This window comes from Glandiceps talaboti, chromosome 19 (assembly GCF_964340395.1).
Source record: "Glandiceps talaboti chromosome 19, keGlaTala1.1, whole genome shotgun sequence".
NCBI classification, from domain to species: Eukaryota; Metazoa; Hemichordata; class Enteropneusta; family Spengelidae; genus Glandiceps; species Glandiceps talaboti.
Window position 1 is genome coordinate 1,628,409 of NC_135567.1, and position 25,437 is coordinate 1,653,845.

The window sequence follows — 25,437 nt, forward strand, 5'->3', positions numbered from 1 at the left end:
TATTTTATCAGAGTCATGTAGAATTCACACTTGGCATACAACAACAACAACAACAACAACAACAACGACAACGACGTCAGACAGATTTCTATGTCCTGGCATTCAACAGACAGATTTCTATGTCCTGGCATTCAACTGACAGATTTCTATGTCCTGACATTCAAGTGACAGATTTCTATGTCCTGGCATTCAACAGACAGATTTCTATGTCCTGGCATTCAACTGACAGATTTCTATGTCCTGGCATTCAACTGACAGATTTCTATGTCCTGGCATTCAACAGACAGATTTCTATGTCCTGGCATTCAACAGACAGATTTCTATGTCCTGGCATTCAACTGACAGATTCCTATGTCCTGGCATTCAAGTGACAGATTTCTATGTCCTGGCATTCAACAGACAGATTTCTATGTCCTGGCATTCAACAGACAGATTTCTATGTCCTGGCATTCAACAGACAGATTTCTATGTCCTGGCATTCAACTGACAGATTTCTATGTCCTGGCATTCAACAGACAGATTTCTATGTCCTGGCATTCAACAGACAGATTTCTATGTCCTGGCATTCAACAGACAGATTTCTATGTCCTGGCATTCAACTGACAGATTTCTATGTCCTGGCATTCAACAGACAGATTTCTATGTCCTGGCATTCAACAGACAGATTTCTATGTCCTGGCATTCAACAGACAGATTTCTATGTCATGGCATTCAACTGACAGATTTCTATGTCCTGGCATTCAACAGACAGATTTCTATGTCCTGGCATTCAACAGACAGATTTCTATGTCCTGGCATTCAACAGACAGATTTCTATGTCCTGGCATTCAACAGACAGATTTCTATGTCCTGGCATTCAACAGACAGATTTCTCCGTCCTGGCATTCAAGTGACAGATTTCTATGTCCTGGCATTCAAGTGACAGATTTCTATGTCCTGGCATTCAACAGACAGATTTCTCCGTCCTGGCATTCAAGTGACAGATTTCTATGTCCTGGCATTCAAGTGACAGATTTCTATGTCCTGGCATTCAACAGACAGATTTCTCCGTCCTGGCATTCAACAGACAGATTTCTATGTCCTGGCATGCAAGTGACAGATTCCTATGTCCTGGCATTCAAGTGACAGATTTCTATGTCCTGGCATTCAACTGACAGATTTCTATGTCCTGGCATTCAACAGACAGATTTCTCCGTCCTGGCATTCAACAGACAGATTTCTCCGTCCTGGCATTCAACAGACAGATTTCTATGTCCTGGCATTCAACAGACAGATTTCTATGTCCTGGCATTCAACAGACAGATTTCTATGTCCTGGCATTCAACAGACAGATTTCTATGTCCTGGCATTCAACAGACAGATTTCTATGTCCTGGCATTCAACAGACAGATTTCTATGTCCTGGCATTCAACAGACAGATTTCTATGTCCTGGCATTCAACAGACAGATTTCTATGTCCTGACATTCAAGTGACAGATTTCTATGTCCTGGCATTCAACAGACAGATTTCTATGTCCTGACATTCAAGTGACAGATTTCTATGTCCTGACATTCAACAGACAGATTTCTATGTCCTGGCATTCAACAGACAGATTTCTATGTCCTGGCATTCAACTGACAGATTTCTATGTCCTGGCATTCAACTGACAGATTTCTATGTCCTGGCATTCAACAGACAGATTTCTATGTCCTGGCATTCAAGTGATAAAGGTTCTATTTTGCTGTCCAATAAGAAATGGATATTATAGATGAATAAAACGAAGACATAACACAGGAATTATTGATGTCAAATACAGTATGACATAATCCGTTACCATAGTGACACTAATAAGTTATAAAAAATCCAATCATTTTGTCTCTACATGGTAGGTATATATATCTGTACATACAAATACTCATTTTGTGTAATGAAATCTGAACCCTTCCCAATAGCAGAAGTGATAACACCCCCCCCCCCCCCACAGCAGTAGTGGTACCATCCATTTACCCCCCCCCCCCCCCAGCAGTAGTGATATCACTCATAATCAAACCCCTCCTCCATTTGCTGGTAGTGTTAGGGCACCCCCCCCCCCCCCAGGTATAAATCAATAGACCTGTACAGTAGACTGTTATACCAGTTCCAAGATACACCTTGTGTCTCCCCCCTTACAATGGCCTGTTTTCTGTAAATCCAGGGACGGATGTTTACACACACACTACTCACAGGATGTTATTATCTGACTCTACCCTGGGTTTACACACACACTACTCACAGGATGTTATTATCTGACTCTACCCTGGGTTTACCCGTAAAATCCATCTCTGTCATTGATGGCATTTAGTCTTTCTTCTATAAAATCACTCATAATCAAAGAGGTCAACATGTCTTTCCATCATTTCACCATGACAATATGAATTCAAACGTAATTAAAGACAAAACAGGCCTATATGTAAAAATATAGTGATATCATACCATACAATAACAATGCATCATGGGAATCACAGATATCAATAATAAAACAACTACCAGTAACATTTTCATCACCCCTCCCCCTCCATCCCCTGTATTAGTAGTGGTATCACCCAGCCTCTCCTACTGCTTGTAGCGGTATCATCCAACCCCTTTTACTGCTTTTAGTGGCATCACCCAGTCCCTTGAACTGCTTGTTGTGGTATCATCCAACCCCTCCAAATGCTTGATGTGGCATCACCCAACCCTATCCAATCATATTTCAGATGGCATAGTAAGACAATGTCTACATTGTAGCATATTTACAATACTTGATAGTGATTGGTCAAGTCAGGAAGTGAAATAATGGCAGTGTGGTGTCCAGCCTGACCAAAGCAAACAACAAAATATACATCTGTAGGAATTGAAATGTTGACTATGATACATGACAATGTCTGCAAAGTCTATAATGAATTAGAAGTCTGTACAAACAACAAAAACAGGTGATTATTGTTGTCTAGGAAACATGCACTGGTTGCTGGGCAACAAATCACTTTGCATCTTTCAGAATGAATGTGAATTTAATAACACATTGCAGAGGTCGGAGGTCAATCACTTACAAAAGTAAGTTCCTGATACTGGTTTCAACCTTGACACATGACAATGTGACCCCTGACCTTTGACCCCAACTGACATAACAGGTAAAACCAGTCTCTATGTTATGAGATTTGATCCTTAGGATAGTCCACATGATACCGACAATAATCAAAACATGGTGTTTTCACTATCGTTTCTATGGTTTCACAATCCTTGATGTCTTCAAATCGTCCTAGCAACCAGTCTTTGCATGCAGCACGTTGTTCTTGCGAGATATTGTCTTCTTCCCAGGTACAAAGCCACCGTCTGAATCGTTTGTGTAGCTTTGAAGAAATGACTGGATGGGACTGTGTGGAAATGAAAACAAATCACAACATTTTAACACCAGATGTAAAGGACATTACATTATGTTTGTTAAATGTTTACTTCAATAATTGTTGTTTACCTCACTTGCCTTCTTGAGTGCAGATCATGTTTGTAATTTTATGTTTGTTAAATGTTTACTTCAATAATTGTTGAGTTTACCTCTCTTGCCTTCTTGAGTGCAGATTGTGTTTGTAATTTTATGTTTGTTAAATGTTTACTTCAATAAATGTTGTTTACCTCACTTGCCTTCTTGAGTGCAGATCGTGTTTGTAATTTTATGTTTGTTAAATGTTTACTTCAATAATTGTTGAGTTTACCTCACTTGCCTTCTTGAGTGCAGATTGTGTTTGTAATTTTATGTTTGTTAAATGTTTACTTCAATAATTGTTGTTTACCTCACTTGCCTTCTTGATTGCAGATCGTGTTTGTAATTTTGTTTGTTAAATGTTTACTTCAATAATTGTTGAGTTTACCTCTCTTGCCTTCTTGAGTGCAGATCATGTTTATAATTTTATGTTTGTTAAATGTTTACTTCAATAATTGTTGTTTACCTCACTTGCCTTCTTGAGTGCAGATCGTGTTTGTAATTTTATGTTTGTTAAATGTTTACTTCAATAATTGTTGAGTTTACCTCTCTTGCCTTCTTGAGTGCAGATCATGTTTGTAATTTTATGTTTGTTAAATGTTTACTTCAATAATTGTTGTTTACCTCACTTCCCTTTTTGAGTGCAGATCATGTTTGTAATTTTATGTTTGTTAAATGTTTACTTCAATAATTGTTGAGTTTACCTCTCTTGCCTTCTTGAGTGCAGATCATGTTTGTAATTTTATGTTTGTTAAATGTTTACTTCAATAATTGTTGTTTACCTCACTTGCCTTCTTGAGTGCAGATTGTTTGTAATTTTATGTTTGTTAAATGTTTACTTCAATAATTGTTGTTTACCTCACTTGCCTTCTTGAGTGCAGATTGTTTGTAATTTTATGTTTGTTAAATGTTTACTTCAATAATTGTTGTTTACCTCACTTGCCTTCTTGAGTGCAGATTGTTTGTAATTTTATGTTTGTTAAATGTTTACTTCAATAATTGTTCTTTACCTCACTTGCCTTCTTGAGTGCAGATCGTGTTTGTAATTTTATGTTTGTTAAATGTTTACTTCAATAATTGTTGAGTTTACCTCTCTTGCCTTCTTGAGTGCAGACCGCCTGTACATGTAGTCCTCCGAGTTGACAACATACACCATCTTGTAAGAATTGAGATTAAATTTACATTCCATATTACTGGCCATTTCAACACCTGGCATGTCTTTCTCTTTCTCTTTGCTATTTGTCTCGTCTTCTTTGACCTTACTGGGTTTCTTATCTTTGTCGATATCTTCACTTGCTGAGTCTGTGTCACTACCAGCTTTCTGTTGACGACCTCTTCTCACATTTCTAAAACAAAAAGTTAATTACAACCATCATCACTGTGATTTCAAAATTCATTTTATCGGTGATAGTTCATTTAAACTGACTTCCCAAGAAGTTTTTTCCCTTATCACATGATCAAACTAACAAAAATTATCAAAAAAGTCAATTACAACCATTATCCGTGTGATTTGAGATGTCTGTTATCACAATACAGTTTTATCAGTGGTGGATAATTACAACTGACATTGAAGGTGCCGACAAGTCTTATCCTCACCACATCAAACTAAAACAAATTCTGTCACCGACAAACATGGCCACACGGATATGCTTCTCAGTTATGATACAAACTGTGAAGGTTTAAAACAAACATGGCCGCCATTTGGCCATATCTGACTTGATTGTAAAACATAATGATGTACACATGTCTTGCATAGTATCTTACATTTGTCTGGTTGAAATCAGTTGATAGAAGGTATGAGGTGTGAGGTGTGAGATAGGAGGTGTGAGGTAGGAGGTGTGAGGTGTGAGGGTGAACACACAGATATATAGATAGATAGAACCTGATGTAGTAATCCCCTCCAGGTGGTGCCCGTCGGGGCTAAACATTTCACATACCTTGGTAAGAAGACAGGTTTCCGTGACAACGCTTCTCTGAGTTCAGGTGTAGTATTTTCATTGCCAACAAATCTCTCCACATAATCGGACCATTTCTCTACTTCTACAGGGTCATCACTGTGATCTTCATCCGTATCTAGTAACTCTAGTGTCATCTTGTTACCCTTTTTACACTAGTAAACACAAATATATATTCTAGTAACTCTAGTGTCATCTTGTTACCCTTTTTACACTAGTAAACACAAATATATATTAAACAACAAGAAGTGCAGAATAACATAAAACCTAGATTCAACTATTCTAGTAAAGTTTAAATGCTTAGGTTTGTTAGTACAGTCTATATACTAAGTCTGTACAACATTCACCCTGGGTTTGTTAGTACAGTCTATATACTAAGTCTGTACAACATTCACCCTGGGTTTGTTAGTACAGTCTATATACTAAGTCTGTACAACATTCACCCTAGGTTTGTTAGTACAGTCTAGATACTAAGTCTGTACAACATTCACCCTGGGTTTGTTAGTACAGTCTATGTACTAAGTCTGTACAACATTCACCCTGGGTTTGTTAGTACAGTCTATACACTAAGTCTGTACAACATTCACCCTGGGTTTGTTAGTACAGTCTATGTACTAAGTCTGTACAACATTCACCCTGGGTTTGTTAGTACAGTCTATATACTAAGTCTGTACAACATTCACCCTGGGTTTGTTAGTACAGTCTATGTACTAAGTCTGTACAACATTCACCCTGGGTTTGTTAGTACAGTCTATATACTAAGTCTGTACAACATTCACCCTGGGTTTGTTAGTACAGTCTATGTACTAAGTCTGTACAACATTCACCCTGGGTTTGACATGGCTGAGTGGTAAGCCCGCTGTCACCAAGTTTTAAAAGTTGATGAAGTAAGGAATTGAATGTCTCTGTAGATAAGTTGGAGATATATACTTACATGGGTAACTTTGAAGACATTCTGGTCATCAGATAGTGTTTGTTCAGCTTTGCGTTGATACATGGCTTCTGCCTGACTTCTAGCAGTCTGACTACCTACACTACCTCCACACCCACCACTCTTCTTCTCTGACAGATACATCTCCATCAAATTTATATTTAAATCTTCTGTTACTATGTGTTGTAACTGTCAAAATAACAAGTTTGTTACTATAGTTACTATTATTACATGTTACTATAGTAACCCATAGCAATATATCAATTATTGTATATTGTATCAAAATGACATTACTATAGTTACTCAAAATAACACAAATGTATGTTTGTCTACGAGTGTCTACAATCTCTAATAGTCTACATGTTATAGTTCACAATCTATGTTCTCTACACCAATCTATGTTCTCTACACCAGTCTATGTTATCTACACCAGTCTATGTTATCTACACCAGTCTATGTTCTCTACACCAGTCTATGTTATCTACACCAATCTATGTTATCTACACCAGTCTATGTTCTCTACACCAGTCTGTTATTTACACCAATCTATGTTATCTACACCAGTCTATGTTATCTACACCAATCTATGTTCTCTACACCAGTCTATGTTCTCTACACCAGTCTATGTTCTCTACACCAATCTATGTTCTCTATACCAGTCTATATTCTCTACACCAGTCTATGTTCTCTACACCAGTCTATGTTCTCTACACCAATCTGTTATCTACACCAGTCTATGTTCTCTACACCAGTCTATATTCTATACACCAGTCTATGTTCTCTACACCAGTCTATGTTCTCTACACCAATCTATGTTCTCTACACCAGTCTATGTTCTCTACACGGGTCTATATTCTCTACTGCAGTCTACTTTCTTTACTAGTCTATGTTCTCTACTAGTCTATACATTGTAACTCACTTGTCTATATTCTCTACTAAAGTCTATATTCTCTATTAATCTATACATTGTAACTCACCTGTCTATATTCTCTACTAGTCTATATTCTCTATTAGTCTAAACATTGTAACTCGCTTGTCTATATTCTCTACTAGTCTATATTCTCTACTACATTCTATACACTGGAACTCACTTGTCTATATTCTCTACTACAGTCTATATTCTCTACTCGTCTAAACATTGTAACTCACCTGTCTATATTCTCTACTATAGTCTATATTCTCTACTAGTCTAAACATTGCAACTCACTTGTCTATATTCTCTACTAGTCTAAACATTGTAACTCACTTGTCTATATTCTCTACTACAGTCTATATTCTCTACTCGTCTAATCATTGTAACTCACCTGTCTATATTCTCTACTATAGTCTATATTCTCTACTAGTCTAAACATTGTAACTCACTTGTCTATATTCTCTACTACATTCTATACATTTTAACTCGCCTGTCTATACTCTCTACTACAGTCTATATTCTCTACTCGTCTAAACATTGTAGCTCACTTGTCTATATTCTCTACTACTCGTCCAAACATTGTAACTCACTTGTCTATATTTTCTACTAGTCTAAACATTGTAGCTCACTTGTCTATATTCTCTACTACTCGTCTAAACATTTTAACTCACTTGTCTATATTCTCTACTACAGTCTATATATTTTAACTCGCCTGTCTATATTCTCTACTACAGTCTATACATTTTAACTCACTTGTCTATATTCTCTACTACAGTCTATATTCTCTACTCATCCGTACATTGTAACTCACCTGTCTTACAATATTCTGGACCACTTTGTCCATAGTAAATGAGATATATGCATGTATTCCGTACATTTCTCTCATTTGATCTTCATACGTAGTACTCTCTATGTTGCCATCCAGTAAATTACGTACCATTTCAAGGAATGCTGGGTAATACTCCTCAGGTTCCAACTCATCTGGAAACATTAATATATACATTGTCAATATAATATCATATAATATTTAGCATTTTGCAGTGTCAAATCACACACTGATACAGACAGATACACACACACACACCCACATCCATAGACACAGACACACACAAACATCCATCCACACACACACACATACACACACACATACATCCACACACACACACACACACACACACACACACACACACACACACACACACACACACACTCACACACACACACACACACACACACACACACACACATACACATACACACACACACACATACACACACACACACACACACACACACACACACATACACACACACACACACACACACACACACACACACACACACACACATACACACACACACACTTTATATAAACAGACACATTGTCAATTATTTCTTTTACTTTCTTGATTTTCTATGATGGAAAAATCTCAAGAATTTTGAAAGGTATCTTCAACCAATCAGCGCACTTCTTTCAAAATCGTTCGGAGAGATAGCGACATCACTGACAGTTGTGCCGTCAGTGCAATCCTCCATGTGTATGTTTATTTGTTGTTGTTTTTTTCAATTTCTCCAGTGTGCGCGGCTGCCAACATAAGTAACGCTCATCCTGATTGGCTACTCAAAAGTCTGATTCAAATGAGATTTTTTATTACACAGGGTCAGTTGTGGGAAGGCAGCTATAACCCGTAACAAAACATATGATACAAAATGATGGAAATAGAGGTAAATAAAGATATCTAGCTGCCCTCGCTACAACAGATTTTAATCAGATTGGCATAGATACATACATAAATGCATGCAAACATACGTATGCACATACATACATACATACATACGTACGTACACACATACACAAACAAACACATCAAAATATGTCACGTTTCACTGATGCTATCACTCATTTAAAGTGTTAGTTAGTTAACTTACTTGGAGGTCGTAGTCTCATTGACGCTATCACTCATTTAAAGTGTTAGTTAGTTAACTTACTTGGAGGGTGTAGTCTCATTGACGCTATCACTCATTTAAAGTGTTAGTTAGTTAACTTACTTGGAGGGCGTAGTCTCATTGACACTATCACTCATTTAAAGTGTTAGTTAGTTAACTTACTTGGAGGGTGTAGTCTCATTGACACTATCACTCATTTAAAGTGTTAGTTAGTTAACTTACTTGGAGGGCATAGTCTCATTGACGCTATCACTCATTTAAAGTGTTAGTTAACTTACTTGGAGGTCGTAGTTTCATTGACGCTATCACTCATTTAAAGTGTTAGTTAGTTAACTTACTTGGAGGGCGTAATCTCATTGACACTATCACTCATTTAAAGTGTTAGTTAGTTAACTTACTTGGAGGGTGTAGTCTCATTGACGCTATCACTCATTTAAAGTGTTAGTTAGTTAACTTACTTGGAGGGCGTAGTCTCATTGACACTATCACTCATTTAAAGTGTTAGTTAGTTAACTTACTTGGAGGGTGTAGTCTCATTGACGCTATCACTCATTTAAAGTGTTAGTTAACTTACTTGGAGGGCATAGTCTCAGTTAGTTAACTTACTTGGAGGTCGTAGTCTCATTGACGCTATCACTCATTTAAAGTGTTAGTTAACTTACTTGGAGGGCGTAGTCTCATTGACAATATCACTCATTTAAAGTGTTAGTTAGTTAACTTACTTGGAGGGTGTAGTCTCATTGACGCTATCACTCATTTAAAGTGTTAGTTAGTTAACTTACTTGGAGGGTGTAGTCTCATTGACACTATCACTCATTTAAAGTGTTAGTTAACTTACTTGGAGGTCGTAGTCTCATTGACACTATCACTCATTTAAAGTGTTAGTTAGTTAACTTACTTGGAGGGCGTAGTCTCATTGACGCTATCACTCATTTAAAGTGTTAGTTAGTTAACTTACTTGGAGGTCGTAGTCTCATTGACACTATCACTCATTTAAAGTGTTAGTTAGTTAACTTACTTGGAGGGCGTAGTCTCATTGACGCTATCACTCATTTAAAGTGTTAGTTAGTTAACTTACTTGGAGGGCGTAGTCTCATTGACACTATCACTCATTTAAAGTGTTAGTTAGTTAACTTACTTGGAGGTCGTAGTCTCATTGACACTATCACTCATTTAAAGTGTTAGTTAGTTAACTTACTTGGAGGGTGTAGTCTCATTGACACTATCACTCATTTGAAGTGTTAGTTAGTTAACTTACTTGGAGGGCGTAGTCTCATTGACGCTATCACTCATTTAAAGTGTTAGTTAGTTAACTTACTTGGAGGTCGTAGTCTCATTGACACTATCACTCATTTAAAGTGTTAGTTAGTTAACTTACTTGGAGGGTGTAGTCTCATTGACGCTATCACTCATTTAAAGTGTTAGTTAACTTACTTGGAGGGTGTAGTCTCATTGACACTATCACTCATTTAAAGTGTTAGTTAGTTAACTTACTTGGAGGGTGTAGTCTCATTGACACTATCACTCATTTAAAGTGTTAGTTAGTTAACTTACTTGGAGGGCGTAGTCTCATTGACGCTATAACTCATTTAAAGTGTTAGTTAGTTAACTTACTTGGAGGGCGTAGTCTCATTGACGCTATCACTCATTTAAAGTGTTAGTTAACTTACTTGGAGGTCGTAGTCTCATTGACGCTATCACTCATTTAAAGTGTTAGTTAGTTAACTTACTTGGAGGTCGTAGTCTCATTGACACTATCACTCATTTAAAGTGTTAGTTAGTTAACTTACTTGGAGGGTGTAGTCTCATTGACGCTATCACTCATTTAAAGTGTTAGTTAGTTAACTTACTTGGAGGGCGTAGTCTCATTGACGCTATCACTCATTTAAAGTGTTAGTTAGTTAACTTACTTGGAGGTCGTAGTCTCATTGACACTATCACTCATTTAAAGTGTTAGTTAGTTAACTTACTTGGAGGGGGTAGTCTCATTGACGCTATCACTCATTTAAAGTGTTAGTTAGTTAACTTACTTGGAGGTCGTAGTCTCATTGACGCTATCACTCATTTAAAGTGTTAGTTAGTTAACTTACTTGGAGGGTGTAGTCTCATTGACACTATCACTCATTTAAAGTGTTAGTTAGTTAACTTACTTGGAGGGCGTAGTCTCATTGACGCTATCACTCATTTAAAGTGTTAGTTAGTTAACTTACTTGGAGGGTGTAGTCTCATTGACGCTATCACTCATTTAAAGTGTTAGTTAGTTAACTTACTTGGAGGGTGTAGTCTCATTGACACTACCACTCATTTAAAGTGTTAGTTAACTTACTTGGAGGGCGTAGTCTCATTGACACTATCACTCATTTAAAGTGTTAGTTAGTTAACTTACTTGGAGGGTGTAGTCTCATTGACACTATCACTCATTTAAAGTGTTAGTTAGTTAACTTACTTGGAGGTCGTAGTCTCATTGACGCTATCACTCATTTAAAGTGTTAGTTAGTTAACTTACTTGGAGGTCGTAGTCTCATTGACACTATCACTCATTTAAAGTGTTAGTTAGTTAACTTACTTGGAGGGCGTAGTCTCATTGACGCTATCACTCATTTAAAGTGTTAGTTAGTTAACTTACTTGGAGGTCGTAGTCTCATTGACACTATCACTCATTTAAAGTGTTAGTTAGTTAACTTACTTGGAGGGCGTAGTCTCATTGACAATATCACTCATTTAAAGTGTTAGTTAGTTAACTTACTTGGAGGGCATAGTCTCATTGACGCTATCACTCATTTAAAGTGTTAGTTAACTTACTTGGAGGGTGTAGTCTCATTGACACTATCACTCATTTAAAGTGTTAGTTAGTTAACTTACTTGGAGGTCGTAGTCTCATTGACGCTATCACTCATTTAAAGTGTTAGTTAGTTAACTTACTTGGAGGGTGTAGTCTCATTGACGCTATCACTCATTTAAAGTGTTAGTTAGTTAACTTACTTGGAGGTCGTAGTCTCATTGACACTATCACTCATTTAAAGTGTTAGTTAGTTAACTTACTTGGAGGTCGTAGTCTCATTGACGCTATCACTCATTTAAAGTGTTAGTTAACTTACTTGGAGGGTGTAGTCTCATTGACGCTATCACTCATTTAAAGTGTTAGTTAGTTAACTTACTTGGAGGGTGTAGTCTCATTGACGCTATCACTCATTTAAAGTGTTAGTTAGTTAACTTACTTGGAGGTCGTAGTCTCATTGACACTATCACTCATTTAAAGTGTTAGTTAGTTAACTTACTTGGAGGTCGTAGTCTCATTGACGCTATCACTCATTTAAAGTGTTAGTTAGTTAACTTACTTGGAGGTCGTAGTCTCAATACTACTGCTGTACTCTCTTTGTTAGACTTGTGGGTGGAACCTTCTTGTTGAGCTATTAGCATTGCTTGTCTGTACATTTTATCAAGTCTTTCACACAGGATTTGATGAAGACGGAAAAACAAGTACCAATGATTGTTGACAAAAAACAAATTATACACATCATCCTGTAAATATACAATAACAATTTGTACATTTAGTTATGGACACACGTCAAATATAAATATATGAGAATTAATGTAGGTTAGTCTATTTACAGAGCTGAATGACTGATGTCTGTATACTCTATAATACCATTCACCATACAGGTTGTACTTACTGTGACTGTCATGTCTGTATTCTCACTAATACCATTCACCATACAGGTTGTACTTACTGTGACTGTCATGTCTGTATTCTCACTAATACCATTCACCATACAGGTTGTACTTACTGTGACTGTCATGTCTGTATTCTCACTAATACCATTCACCATACAGGTTGTACTTACTGTGACTGTCATGTCTTTATTCTCACTAATACCATTCACCATACAGGTTGTACTTACTGTGACTGTCATGTCTGTATTCTCACTAATACCATTCACCATACAGGTTCGGCTTCTGTTTACTTTCTTATTTGAATTGCTTCCTTGCTGTGAATTATCCGTCTCCATATCTGTCAATTTAAATAACATCACATGATATCATCCAATCAAATACAATGTACCATGTCATCCAATCAAATACAATGTACCACGTCATCCAATCAAATACAATGTATCACGTCATCCAATCAAATACAATGTACCATGTCATCCAATCAAATACAATGTACCACGTCATCCAATCAAATACAATGTACCACGTCATCCAATCAAATACAATGTACCACGTCATCCAATCAAATACAATGTACCATGCCATCCAATCAAATACAATGTATCATGTCATCCAATCAAATACAATGTATCACATCATCCAATCAAATACAATGTATCACGTCATCCATTCAAATACAATGTATCACGTCATCCAATCAAAAGAGATAACTAATGAAATCAAAAGAAATGAGAACTGATGAGATGTGACCAATTAAGACAAATGTAAAATTGGTTCCCACAGCAACTGATGGTAAAGTTGTTACCATAACAACTGATGGTAAAGATGTTACCTACCGTCATCATCCTCATCATCTGAAAGTTCACCACGTGGGAAAAACATAAAATCTGGTAGAAAATGTAGAAGAAGCTGTTTAATTTTCTGTTTGTCTTCTTTGTGGATTCCTACAAAAAAAAAAAAGAAGAAAAAAGTTGAACTTAGAAGTTGATAAGAGTTAGGTTCTATGAGAACTCCCTACAGCAACAGATAACCCTTGTAAATTGTCAGTAAAGGATACCTTACCCCTCCCACCCGTTAAAGGACACCTTACCCTCCTACATATTAAAGGACATCTCAACACCCAAACCCCACTCATTAATGGACATCCCACACCTCCTACCCAATCAAAGTTTATCCTAGAGAGTTTCCATTGTAGACAATCCAGCAAAAGTTGACATTTGTGATACACTTGAGTGAACATGTTTGCATTGAGGCCCATCTAGCCAAACTATCACCATGGTTACTGTTTGCCATTGTCTGTTGCCATTGACAACAACCCTTCAATTTCAATGTTTACTTTTGTGGTATGTATAAGACTTGACTCCCTTGTAGACACAGTTCCCACCAACATCAGCCCCCACCCCCACCCTCCCCCCACCCTCCCCCCACTAAGTACATAAGAGAACTGACCAGTTTGTCTTTTTACGTGATGAATGATTAATGCCGCTGCATCTTCTACAATAGCAGGATCACTGAATGTAAAAACAAGATGTGGTGTACTACCATCACCATTAGTTTCCTCTTGTCGCTGTCAAATACAATCATACCAAATCATACATTAAATCATATCAAATCATATCTATCCAATTATATCTATTAAATCATATCAAATCATATCTATTAAATCATATATTCACAAACCTTATAAGTGTGTCATCACCGATTTCAATGACTTGTCTGTCAAATCATATATTAAATCATATCAAATCACATCATCTTAAATCATATCAAATCATATAACATCACATTAAATGTCTCAATCAATAATTATAATAACTTTACACAAAGTATGGTGTATGTGCTGTTATTAATAATACTTACCTCATCAAATATTGTTTCTATATCATTGATAAGACTTTTAGATCGAAGTGCTTTAGTGTCGGTTTGTTTAAAATTAATTCCTTGATGGTCCAAAGACTTCAAATAATACTTCTCGTTTTGATCTCTCCAGATTTTATTAAATCCTCTCTGCGCTTCTCTCCATTCCTCCTCCTTAGCTTTCAGTCTGAAATATACAATATATTATAGTTTGATATCAACTGATGGCTATCAGTGTTTCGTTACTAAGGTGATATGTGAAATATACAATATATTATAGTTTGATATCAACTGATGGCTATCAGTGTTTCGTTACTAAGGTGATATGTGAAATATACAATATATTATAGTTTGATATCAACTGATGGCTATCAGTGTTTCGTTACTAAGGTGATATGTGAAATATACAATATATTATAGTTTGATATCAACTGATGGCTATCAGTGTTTCGCTACTAAGGTGATATGTGAAATATACAATATATTATAGTTTGATATCAACTGATGGCTATCAGTGTTTCGTTACTAAGGTGATATGTGAAATATACAATATATTATAGTTTGATATCAACTGATGTCTATCAGTGTTTCGTTACTAAGGTGATATGTGAAATATACAATATATTATAGTTTGATATCAACTGATGGCTATCAGTGTTTCGTTACTAAGGTGATATGTGAAATATACAATATATTATAGTTTGATATCAACTGATGTCTATCAGTGTTTCGTTACTAAGGTGATATGTGAAATATACAATATATTATAGTTTGATATCAACTGATGGCTATCAGTGTTTCGTTACTAAGGTGATATGTGAAATATACAATATATTATAGTTTGATATCAAGTGATGGCTATCAGTGTTTCGTTACTAAGGTGATATGTGAAATATACAATATATTATAGTTTGATATCAACTGATGTCTATCAGTGTTTTGTTACTAAGGTGATATGTGAAATATACAATATATTATAGTTTGATATCAACTGATGGCTATCAGTGTTTCGTTACTAAGGTGATATGTGAAATATACAATATATTATACAGTGGGCCCTCGCTAACTCGCGCCTCGGTAAGTCGCGGATTCGGCCAAGTCGCGGGTGTCACCTTGGATCCCATTTTTTCTTTAGTTTTCCTATTGTTTTCGGAACTCCTCTTTGTGTATTTTTTTAAACAAATGGCACGCCTGCCAATTTCAAACTCGTTGGTGTTTCGATGAAGGTGTCGCGGTTTGACTTTGATGTTAGCAATCGCCTTCTATTTATTCGGACTGCTCCACATTCACAGGTTCCTTATGCACTTCTCGGCTAGTCAACAAACACGTCGTCTGGCTGGTGAACGGTGCATTGATCGTGTTAGATTCGAGTCGCAGGATTCGTCAGTCGAATTCGAACATTGTCCACAAAAACAAATTAATAACTAAAGCTTGTCTCGCATTAATATATCGTTTGATTTGATTGATTTAGAAGTCACCTAAAAACATTTTGTTTCTTCAAAATTTTGAGGAAAACGTCATTTATATAACGAAATTTCGGTCTACGATCAACTGAATTCATTCATCACTTGCGTCTTTATGTTTATATATCTACCGACATCATGCATCACGCCACGTGTTGCCGAACCTTGCGATTTCTCAACTCAACCTCATCATTTAGGAATGTTACTGTACTGAGAAACATAAAAAAATAGTTGTTGTTTTAGAATATTTAAAACAAATCCCGTTATTCGATGGTATAAAAGTCAAAACTGCACTTCCGCAACCCGGAAATTCAACAGCATTTCTTGGCCCTACCATGGCCACCAGGCGTGAGCTTGTAAGTTGTACTGTTAGTTTGTCGACCGTGCAAAAAACAAAAAAGAAAGTCTTGCCGCGATTGATGCTTTGAGAGTCACACAATTGTACGATAATCTTCCTCAAAGATTTACTGTTAACCCAGGACTGTTACAATATTACGTCCATGCGTCCATCACAATAAATTTCGAATACATACCGTCATGTTCGTGAACTGAAAAGATTTACCCTGGATTTACTGAATATTGAAACTTTGATTTCGTGCGTATCTTATTTTTTTTTATGAATATCGCCAATGAACTTGCACTCATAAAACATGTACTGTACTAGTTTCATCTGCACATTACTGAAGAATGAAGAAAAGCTGACGTGTGACGTGTGTTAATGTGTGGTTATGAATATATAATGAGCACCTCGCTAAGTCGCGGCCCTCGCTAAGTCGCGGGTTTCTTGATGGACCCGGACACCCGCGAGTTAGCGAGGGTCTACTGTAGTTTGATATCAACTGATGTCTATCAGTGTTTCGTTACTAAGGTGATATGTGAAATATACAATATATTATAGTTTGATATCAACTGATGGCTATCAGTGTTTCGTTACTAAGGTGATATGTGAAATATACAATATATTATAGTTTGATATCAACTGATGTCTATCAGTGTTTCGTTACTAAGGTGATATGTGAAATATACAATATATTATAGTTTGATATCAACTGATGTCTATCAGTGTTTCGTTACTAAGGTGATATGTGATGTCATATTTTACCCAACGTAATGTACGTATTTGATGTGATATGTCACATGTTACACAATCGATGGTACTTCGGCAATGTTATTATGACAATGTTATTATGACAATGTTATTATGGCAATGTTATTAACATACCTTCTTAGAACTAGTGGTACTGCTACAGCAGGGTTTTTCTTGAGACCTTCTATAATGTCTGATGCCTTATCACCATATATTCTTTGTATAGCTCTACGATGAACTACTTCTGATGTACCACCCACACAATTGTCAAGACGTAACTTGGCTGCCTCCTCTGAAGACATACGTGATAGCTTCTTTTGAACTCCTTCTAGTACTCTGATAGTTGCAAGATTGGTTTCCAAGACGATATCAAGCTGTAAAACAAACAAACAAACTAATGATTAGTTTCAAAGATCATCTGTGCAGACATTAAAGACACACACATAACCACACATTATATTAAAACCCTGTATTGAGTTGAGTACAAATACCTCCTAAGGAGAAAGAGGATAAACTTTCTGAAAACTTCCATCCTACAACTACTCTCAGACAACTATTGGTAGTCTAAATATCACCCTACAACCATTGGTACGTCCTAAATATCACCCTACAACTATTGGTATGTTCTAAATATCACCCTACAACTATTGGTACGTCCTAAATATCACCCTACAACTATTGGAATGTCCTAAATATCACCCTACAACTATTGGTACGTCCTAAATATCACCCTACAACTATTGGTACGTCCTAAATATCACCCTACAACTATTGGTACGTCCTAAATATCACCCTACAACTATTGGTACGTCCTAAATATCACCCTACAACTATTGGAATGTCCTAAATATCACCCTACAACTATTGGTACGTTCTAAATATCACCCTACAACTATTGGAATGTCCTAAATATTACCCTACAACTATTGGTACGTTCTAAATATCACCCTACAACTACTCTCAGACAACTATTGGTAGTCCTAAATATCACCCTACAACTATTGGTACGTCCTAAATATCACCCTACAACTATTGGTACGTCCTAAATATCACCCTACAACTAGTTTGTTTGGGGAATCAAAAAGCTATTTAAATCATAACATTACAACTTTTTCTTAAGTAAAGACAAAGGTCAATACACTTTACAAGTTGACTGGGACAGTATAAATAACATGAAATTCACTTCTCCCTGTCAAGAAGACCTGAGGACTCAGGCTGAAAGCTTGGATTTCTCAAGTATTTTGATGCAGAACTAAGTTTGAATTTATTTGAAACATAGAAAACTGAGTAACTCACCTCGTACAGATAACTGAGTTACTCACCTCGTACAGATAACTGAGTAAATCACCTCGTACAGATAACTGAGTTACTCACCTCGTACAGATAACTGAGTAAATCACCTCGCATAGATAACTGAGTTACTCACCTCATACAGATAACTGAGTAAATCACCTCGTACAGATAACTGAGTTACTCACCTGGTACAGATAACTATGTAACTCACCTCGTATCTTTCATCCTCACATCTGTAAATATGTTCCTCAAACTGAGTTTTTCTGGACGTTACAAACTGTGAGTCTTCAGACCAAGATGGGAAAGACACCCATGTATCATTTAACACTTCTTTACACAGAGCTGTTCTTCCTGTACATTTAGGCTGTGTGTAACTTTTAGGCAGTGCTCTGTAACTTGCACCATACCGCTTACAAGAAGAAAAGTCTTGCAAGAGAACACAAAGTTTTCATAATTAACAACATGTCTAATAATCCAAAATGTACAGTTACCCCAGACCACAGTACATTAAGTTTATACCCCTAGACCACAGTACACTGGGTTTGTACCCCAGACCACAGTGCACTGGGTTTGTACCCCAGACCACAGTGCACTGGGTTTGTACCCCAGACCACTGGGTTTGTACCCCAGACCACAGTACACTGGGTTTGTACCCCAGACCACAGTGCACTGGGTTTGTACCCCAGACCACTGGGTTTGTACCCCAGACCACAGTACACTGGGTTCGTAGCCCAGACCACAGTACACTGGGTTTGTACCCTAGACCACAGTACACTGGGTTTGTACCCCAGACCACTGGGTTTGTACCCCAGACCACAGTACACTGGGTTCGTAGCCCAGACCACAGTGCACTGGGTTTGTACCCCAGACCACAGTACACTGGGTTCGTAGCCCAGACCACTGGGTTTGTACCCTAGACCACAGTACACTGGGTTTGTACCCCAGACCACTGGGTTTGTACCCTAGACCACAGTACACTGGGTTCGTAGCCCAGACCACTGGGTTTGTACCCTAGACCACAGTACACTGGGTTCGTAGCCCAGACCACTGGGTTTGTACCCTAGACCACAGTACACTGGGTTCGTAGCCCAGACCACTGGGTTTGTACCCTAGACCACAGTACACTGGGTTCGTAGCCCAGACCACAGTGCACTGGGTTCGTAGCCCAGACCACTGTACACTGGGTTCGTAGCCCAGACCACAGTACACTGGGTTTGTACCCCAGACCACAGTACACTGGGTTCGTAGCCCAGACCACTGTACACTGGGTTTGTACCCCAGACCACTGTACACTGGGTTCGTAGCCCAGACCACAGTACACTGGGTTTGTACCCCAGACCACAGTACACTGGGTTCGTAGCCCAGACCACAGTACACTGGGTTTGTACCCCAGACCACAGTACACTGGGTTTGTACCCCAGACCACTGTACACTGGGTTTGTACCCCAGACCACTGTACACTGGGTTCGTAGCCCAGACCACAGTACACTGGGTTTGTACCCCAGACCACAGTACACTGGGTTCGTAGCCCAGACCACAGTACACTGGGTTCGTAGCCCAGACCACAGTACACTGGGTTCGTAGCCCAGACCACTGTACACTGGGTTCGTAGCCCAGACCACAGTACACTGGGTTTGTACCCCAGACCACAGTACACTGGGTTCGTACCCCAGACCACAGTACACTGGGTTCGTACCCCAGACCACAGTACACTGGGTTCGTACCCCAGACCACAGTACACTGGGTTCGTACCCCAGACCACAGTACACTGGGTTCGTACCCCAGACCACAGTACACTGGGTTCGTAGCCCAGACCACAGTACACTGGGTTTGTAGCCCAGACCACAGTACACTGGGTTCGTAGCCCAGACCACAGTACACTGGGTTCGTAGCCCAGACCACAGTACACTGGGTTCGTAGCCCAGACCACAGTACACTGGGTTTGTACCCCAGACCACTGGGTTTGTACCCTAGACCACAGTGCACTGGGTTCGTAGCCCAGACCACAGTACACTGGGTTCGTAGCCCAGACCACAGTACACTGGGTTCGTAGCCCAGACCACAGTACACTGGGTTCGTAGCCCACACAGACAGAGAAAGTAAACAACTGAACTGGATTAATAACACTTAATTTCTATTTCTTAAATCTATACTGGATAGTTCTTTTAAGTATATAAACACTTGTCTCCCAAGAAGTCCAGTGAGGGCCATCCCTCATGAGTTCAGTGTTAATGCAGGAGGAAACCGGAGTACCCAGGGAAAACCTGCATTGATCAGTAGAGACAAACTGAATGACACTCTGCTTACTTACAGTGTGGTAAACTTAATCAAACCCAGAATGGGGTTGGAACCCCGACAGCAGTGGTAAGAGGCAAATGATAATATTAGGATACTAAGTGAATGGAACCACAATTGCTTCACACTATCTTACTATAACTCAAATCTATCACATGAAAATGTTTAAAAAAATATCTTACCTATTTCCATGGCGAGTTCACTACTGCTACGTTCTTTCGTTGGAGGCGCTGCATCTATCCTGTCTGTTTCCTTGTAACCAAGGAATTCTTTGAACCACTTGAAGAGTTCTGGAAACTTCCTAAAAATATGAACAAATGCCAATCAGTATCAGTCTTGTCTATTGACCATAGCCGATCAGTATCAGTCTTGTATATTGACCATAGCCAATCAGTATCAGTCTTGTATATTGACCATAGCCAATCAGTATCAGTCTTGTCTATTGACCATAGCCAATCAGTATCAGTCTTGTATTCTGACCATAGCCAATCAGGATCAGTTTTGTACATTGCCAATAATTTGAAGTGGAGTGGGTGATGACTTGTACCATGACATATCCTAACAGTGGGTTCACTAACTATCAATTCACCATGACTTATCCTAACAGTGGGTTAACTAACTATCAATTCACCAAGACTTACCCTAACAGTGGGTTAACTAACTGTACCAATTCACCACGAGATATTACTTCTTGGTTAAACAGGACCAAACAACGTAAAAAGTTTTCATAAACTTCTTGACTCTTTAGAGCTTTTCGCACCTGAAAAATATTGATAATTATATTTGATTAGATAACAGAATTGTGTGGTCATCCCACACACATATGTACACACACATACACAGACAGATATACACATACACACACATATGTATACACACACAAACACACATACATACATAGACATACACACATTCATAGACAGATACACATACACACACATACCCACACACACCCACCCACACACACACACACACACACACACACACACACACACAAAAGATAAAACATTATCTCACCTTATCAAAGAATGAGAACTCACTCAGACTTCCATGTTTACTGGACTCGGACAATGAGGGATCTTTTATTGACCTCGACTTTTTCTGTCAACAAATCAATAAATTAATGTCAGTACTTTTTCTGTCAACAAGTCATTGAGAATGACATAGTCCCCGCTATGATTGGGTTTTAAGGAATTATCACTACTCTGATCACGCAACAACATTTGTGAACCTAAAACAAACAGACTTAGATATGTTGAGTGTGCTTGTTGGACATGGAATATGCCTCCAACAATAAAGGATTGGTTGGGTATGGGGGATCATATCACAATGAAATTGGACATGGAAAATTCACAAACAAAATGGCTGCCAGGCAGCCATATTGGATCGTATCACAACGAAAATGGATATGCACATGTATGTCATAGAACACTGTCCTAATACCAACTTTGAATGAGATCTGTTTAAGCATGTCTGAGTTATGGCTTTGGACATGAAAATTCGCAAACAAAATGGCTGCCAGGCAGCCATATTGGATCGTATCACAACGAAAATGGATATGCACATGTATGTCATAGAACACTGTCCTAATACCAACTTTGAATGAGATCTGTTTAAGCATGTCTGAGTTATGGCTTTGGACATGGAAAATTCACAAACAAAATGGCTGGCAGGCAGCCATATTGGATCGTATCACAACAAAAATGGATATACACATGTATGTCATAGAACACTGTCCTAATACCAACTTTGAATGAGATCTGTTCAAGCATGTCTGAGTTATGACTTTGGACATGAAAATTCGCAAACAAAATGGCTACCAGGCAGCCATATTGGATCGTATCACAATGAAAATGGATATGCACATGTATGTCATAGTATGTTGCCCCTGTACCAAGTTTGAAAAAAATCGGTCCAGGCATCTCTAAGATACAGCTGCGGACGGACGGACGGACAGACGGAACCCAATCCATAAGTCCCCGTTCCGGACTTCGTCCGCGGGGACTAATAAAGGATGGGTCGGGTATGGGGGATCATATCACAACGAAAATGGATATGCACATGTATGTCATAGAACACTGTGCTAATACCAACTTTGAATGAGATCTGTTCAAGCATGTCTGAGTTAATTGCTTTGGACATGGAAAATTTGCAAACAAAATGGCTGCTAGGCAGCCATATTGGATCATATCATGACAACAATGAAGTGCACATGTATGTCATAGAACACTGTCCTAATACGAACTTTGAATGAGATCTGTTCAAGCATGTCTGAGTTATGGCTTTAGATAGGGAAAATTTGCTAACAAAATGGCTGCTAGGCGGCCATATTGGATCGTATCATGAAACAAATGTGTATGCCATAGTATGTTGCCCCTGTACCAAGTTTGAAAAAAATCGGTCCAGGCATCTCCAAGAAACGGCTCTGGATGGAGGGACAGACGGAACCCAATCTATAAGTCCTCGTCCCGGATTTCGTCCAGCGGGGACTAACAAATTAATAAATTAATGTCAGTACTTTTTGTCCGCAATGTCAACAGGGATGGTCAATGAACACCACACAAGCTAAGGATAAGAAAGTTCTTCACTTAAGAGTGTTTGATTCCTTAGTTTTTACTTCCATTGCTGAGTGTCAGTGTCAGCTATCAATAGTTGTGATGATTGACTATTTCACAAAATGTTGTTGTTTCAAAGTTGACTTTGATTTACCTACCTTTGACACTCCTGATGACTGGCCAGACAAACTGGAACGTTTCAAGTGTGAACTTCTGTTGTTGTTTTTACTAGCCATACCTGGTTTCTTGACAGCTGTGCTATGGTCATTATGTACACCAGTACTACTTTGCTTCAGATCCTACATCAAATCAAACCAGATTACTGATTTACCTAGTGACAAATTACTACAATAATGTACACTTCAACAACACAAAATATTCAACATTCAATACCTATCATATACTGACACCCCCCTGTGATAGTGTTGTCACCTTATTATATTGACACTGTGAGTGTTGTCACCCTATTATACTGACACCCCCGTGATAGTGCTGCCACCCTATAATACAACTACCCCCCTGTACTCCAACTGCCACCCTATAATACAACTGAAAGCACTGACAAAGTTAGCTGCTTACTTTGCACTATTTGTAGCACGTAATACAACATACCTTAGAGAATGCACTGACAAAGTTAGCTGCTTGCTGTGCACTGTTTGCGTCTGGTAAAAACTGTCCAAACTCTTGCAATAAATCTTCTTGATTCTGAAATAACTTTGCAACCTGTGCATACACTTCGGCCTCAGATAGACTTGGCTGATAACTACCACCGGACTCCTTAACAGACCTCTGTTCTTTCTGATATGTGTGTAGGATTTCAAGGAATGCCTTGTAGATATCTGGTTGCCCTTGGAAACGATTCTGTAAATAAATAAAAGATTTCATATGTAGATATATGCACAGATATACATACACATACACACACATGAACAAACGCACAAAACACACATGCACATGCTCACATACACACACACATACACACACATACACATACACATACACACACATACACATACACACATACACACCCATACATATACACACATACACACACACATCCACACACCCACACTGATAAGTACCTTAATTTTGTTGACATAGTTGATGGCATGATTAAACTCAACAGGCTGACTGACTTGTTGTGATGCTTGGTTGCCATGGTTACCATGTTGTGGTGAGGACACTGGTTGTGGTAGTTGCTGAGATGGTTGTTGTGGGTAGGGTTGTCCTGACGATGGTTGCCCATGACTACCATGGCTTGATGAAACATTCTGACTTGTCGGCTGCTGAAGGGAAAAATAAAATATGATCAAATGTAATTAATTTCTGAATATTGGCCAATCCACAAAATGAGACATTTTCATAAACTATGTGTTCTGAAGTCATTTCATAATTTTACATCACTTACAATTACTTGCGATTTCAAAACATCAAGTTGATCTTGTGCCCTGACAGAATATCTTTACTGAGTCAGCTCAAATAATGTGTGAAGCTGCACACCTAATATTCATGAGAGCTGTCTTACACTGTTAGGGTATAGGCACTAAAGATTTATGAATATTCATGAGAACTGTTGTCCACTGTTAGGGTATAGGCACTAAAGATTCATGAATATTCATGAGAGCTGTAGTCCACTGTTAGGGTATAGGCACTAAAGATTCATGAATATTCATGAGAGCTGTAGTCCACTGTTAGGGTATAGGCACTAAAGATTCATGAATATTCATGAGAGCTGTAGTCCACTGTTAGGGTATAGGCACTAAATATTCATGAATATTCATGAGAGCTGTAGTCCACTGTTAGGGTATAGGCACTAAAGATTCATGAATATTCATGAGAGCTGCCTTACACTGTTAGGGTATAGGCACTAAATATTCATGAATATTCATGAGAGCTGTAGTCCACTGTTAGGGTATAGGCACTAAAGATTCATGAATACATGAGAGCTGTAGTCCACTGTTAGGGTATAGGCACTAAAGATTCATGAATA

The 25,437-nt window shown here is 38.2% G+C and overlaps 1 protein-coding gene across 3 annotated transcripts in view; it reads right to left on the reverse strand.

Moving 5' to 3' along the window:
* Positions 1–2,090: 2,090 nt before the first annotated feature.
* Positions 2,091–25,437, reverse strand: part of LOC144450155 (paired amphipathic helix protein Sin3a-like) — a 32,825-nt gene continuing 9,478 nt past the window's right edge. For 2 of the 3 annotated variants that reach the window (XM_078140728.1, XM_078140730.1), the window contains 18 exons: positions 24,530–24,733; positions 24,060–24,308; positions 23,606–23,746; positions 21,910–21,993; positions 21,534–21,652; positions 21,075–21,193; positions 18,809–19,023; positions 17,440–17,678; positions 14,758–14,941; positions 14,347–14,464; positions 13,734–13,841; positions 13,125–13,234; positions 12,561–12,744; positions 8,087–8,256; positions 6,366–6,551; positions 5,414–5,586; positions 4,567–4,822; positions 2,091–3,372 (listed from right to left, as the gene is read on the reverse strand). In XM_078140728.1, coding sequence (XP_077996854.1) covers positions 3,148–3,372; positions 4,567–4,822; positions 5,414–5,586; positions 6,366–6,551; positions 8,087–8,256; positions 12,561–12,744; positions 13,125–13,234; positions 13,734–13,841; positions 14,347–14,464; positions 14,758–14,941; positions 17,440–17,678; positions 18,809–19,023; positions 21,075–21,193; positions 21,534–21,652; positions 21,910–21,993; positions 23,606–23,746; positions 24,060–24,308; positions 24,530–24,733 — 3,084 coding nt within the window. In that variant the 3' untranslated portion in view covers positions 2,091–3,147. The remainder of the gene's footprint in view (positions 3,373–4,566; positions 4,823–5,413; positions 5,587–6,365; positions 6,552–8,086; positions 8,257–12,560; positions 12,745–13,124; positions 13,235–13,733; positions 13,842–14,346; positions 14,465–14,757; positions 14,942–17,439; positions 17,679–18,808; positions 19,024–21,074; positions 21,194–21,533; positions 21,653–21,909; positions 21,994–23,605; positions 23,747–24,059; positions 24,309–24,529; positions 24,734–25,437) is intronic. The other variant, XM_078140729.1, reaches the window with a different exon arrangement.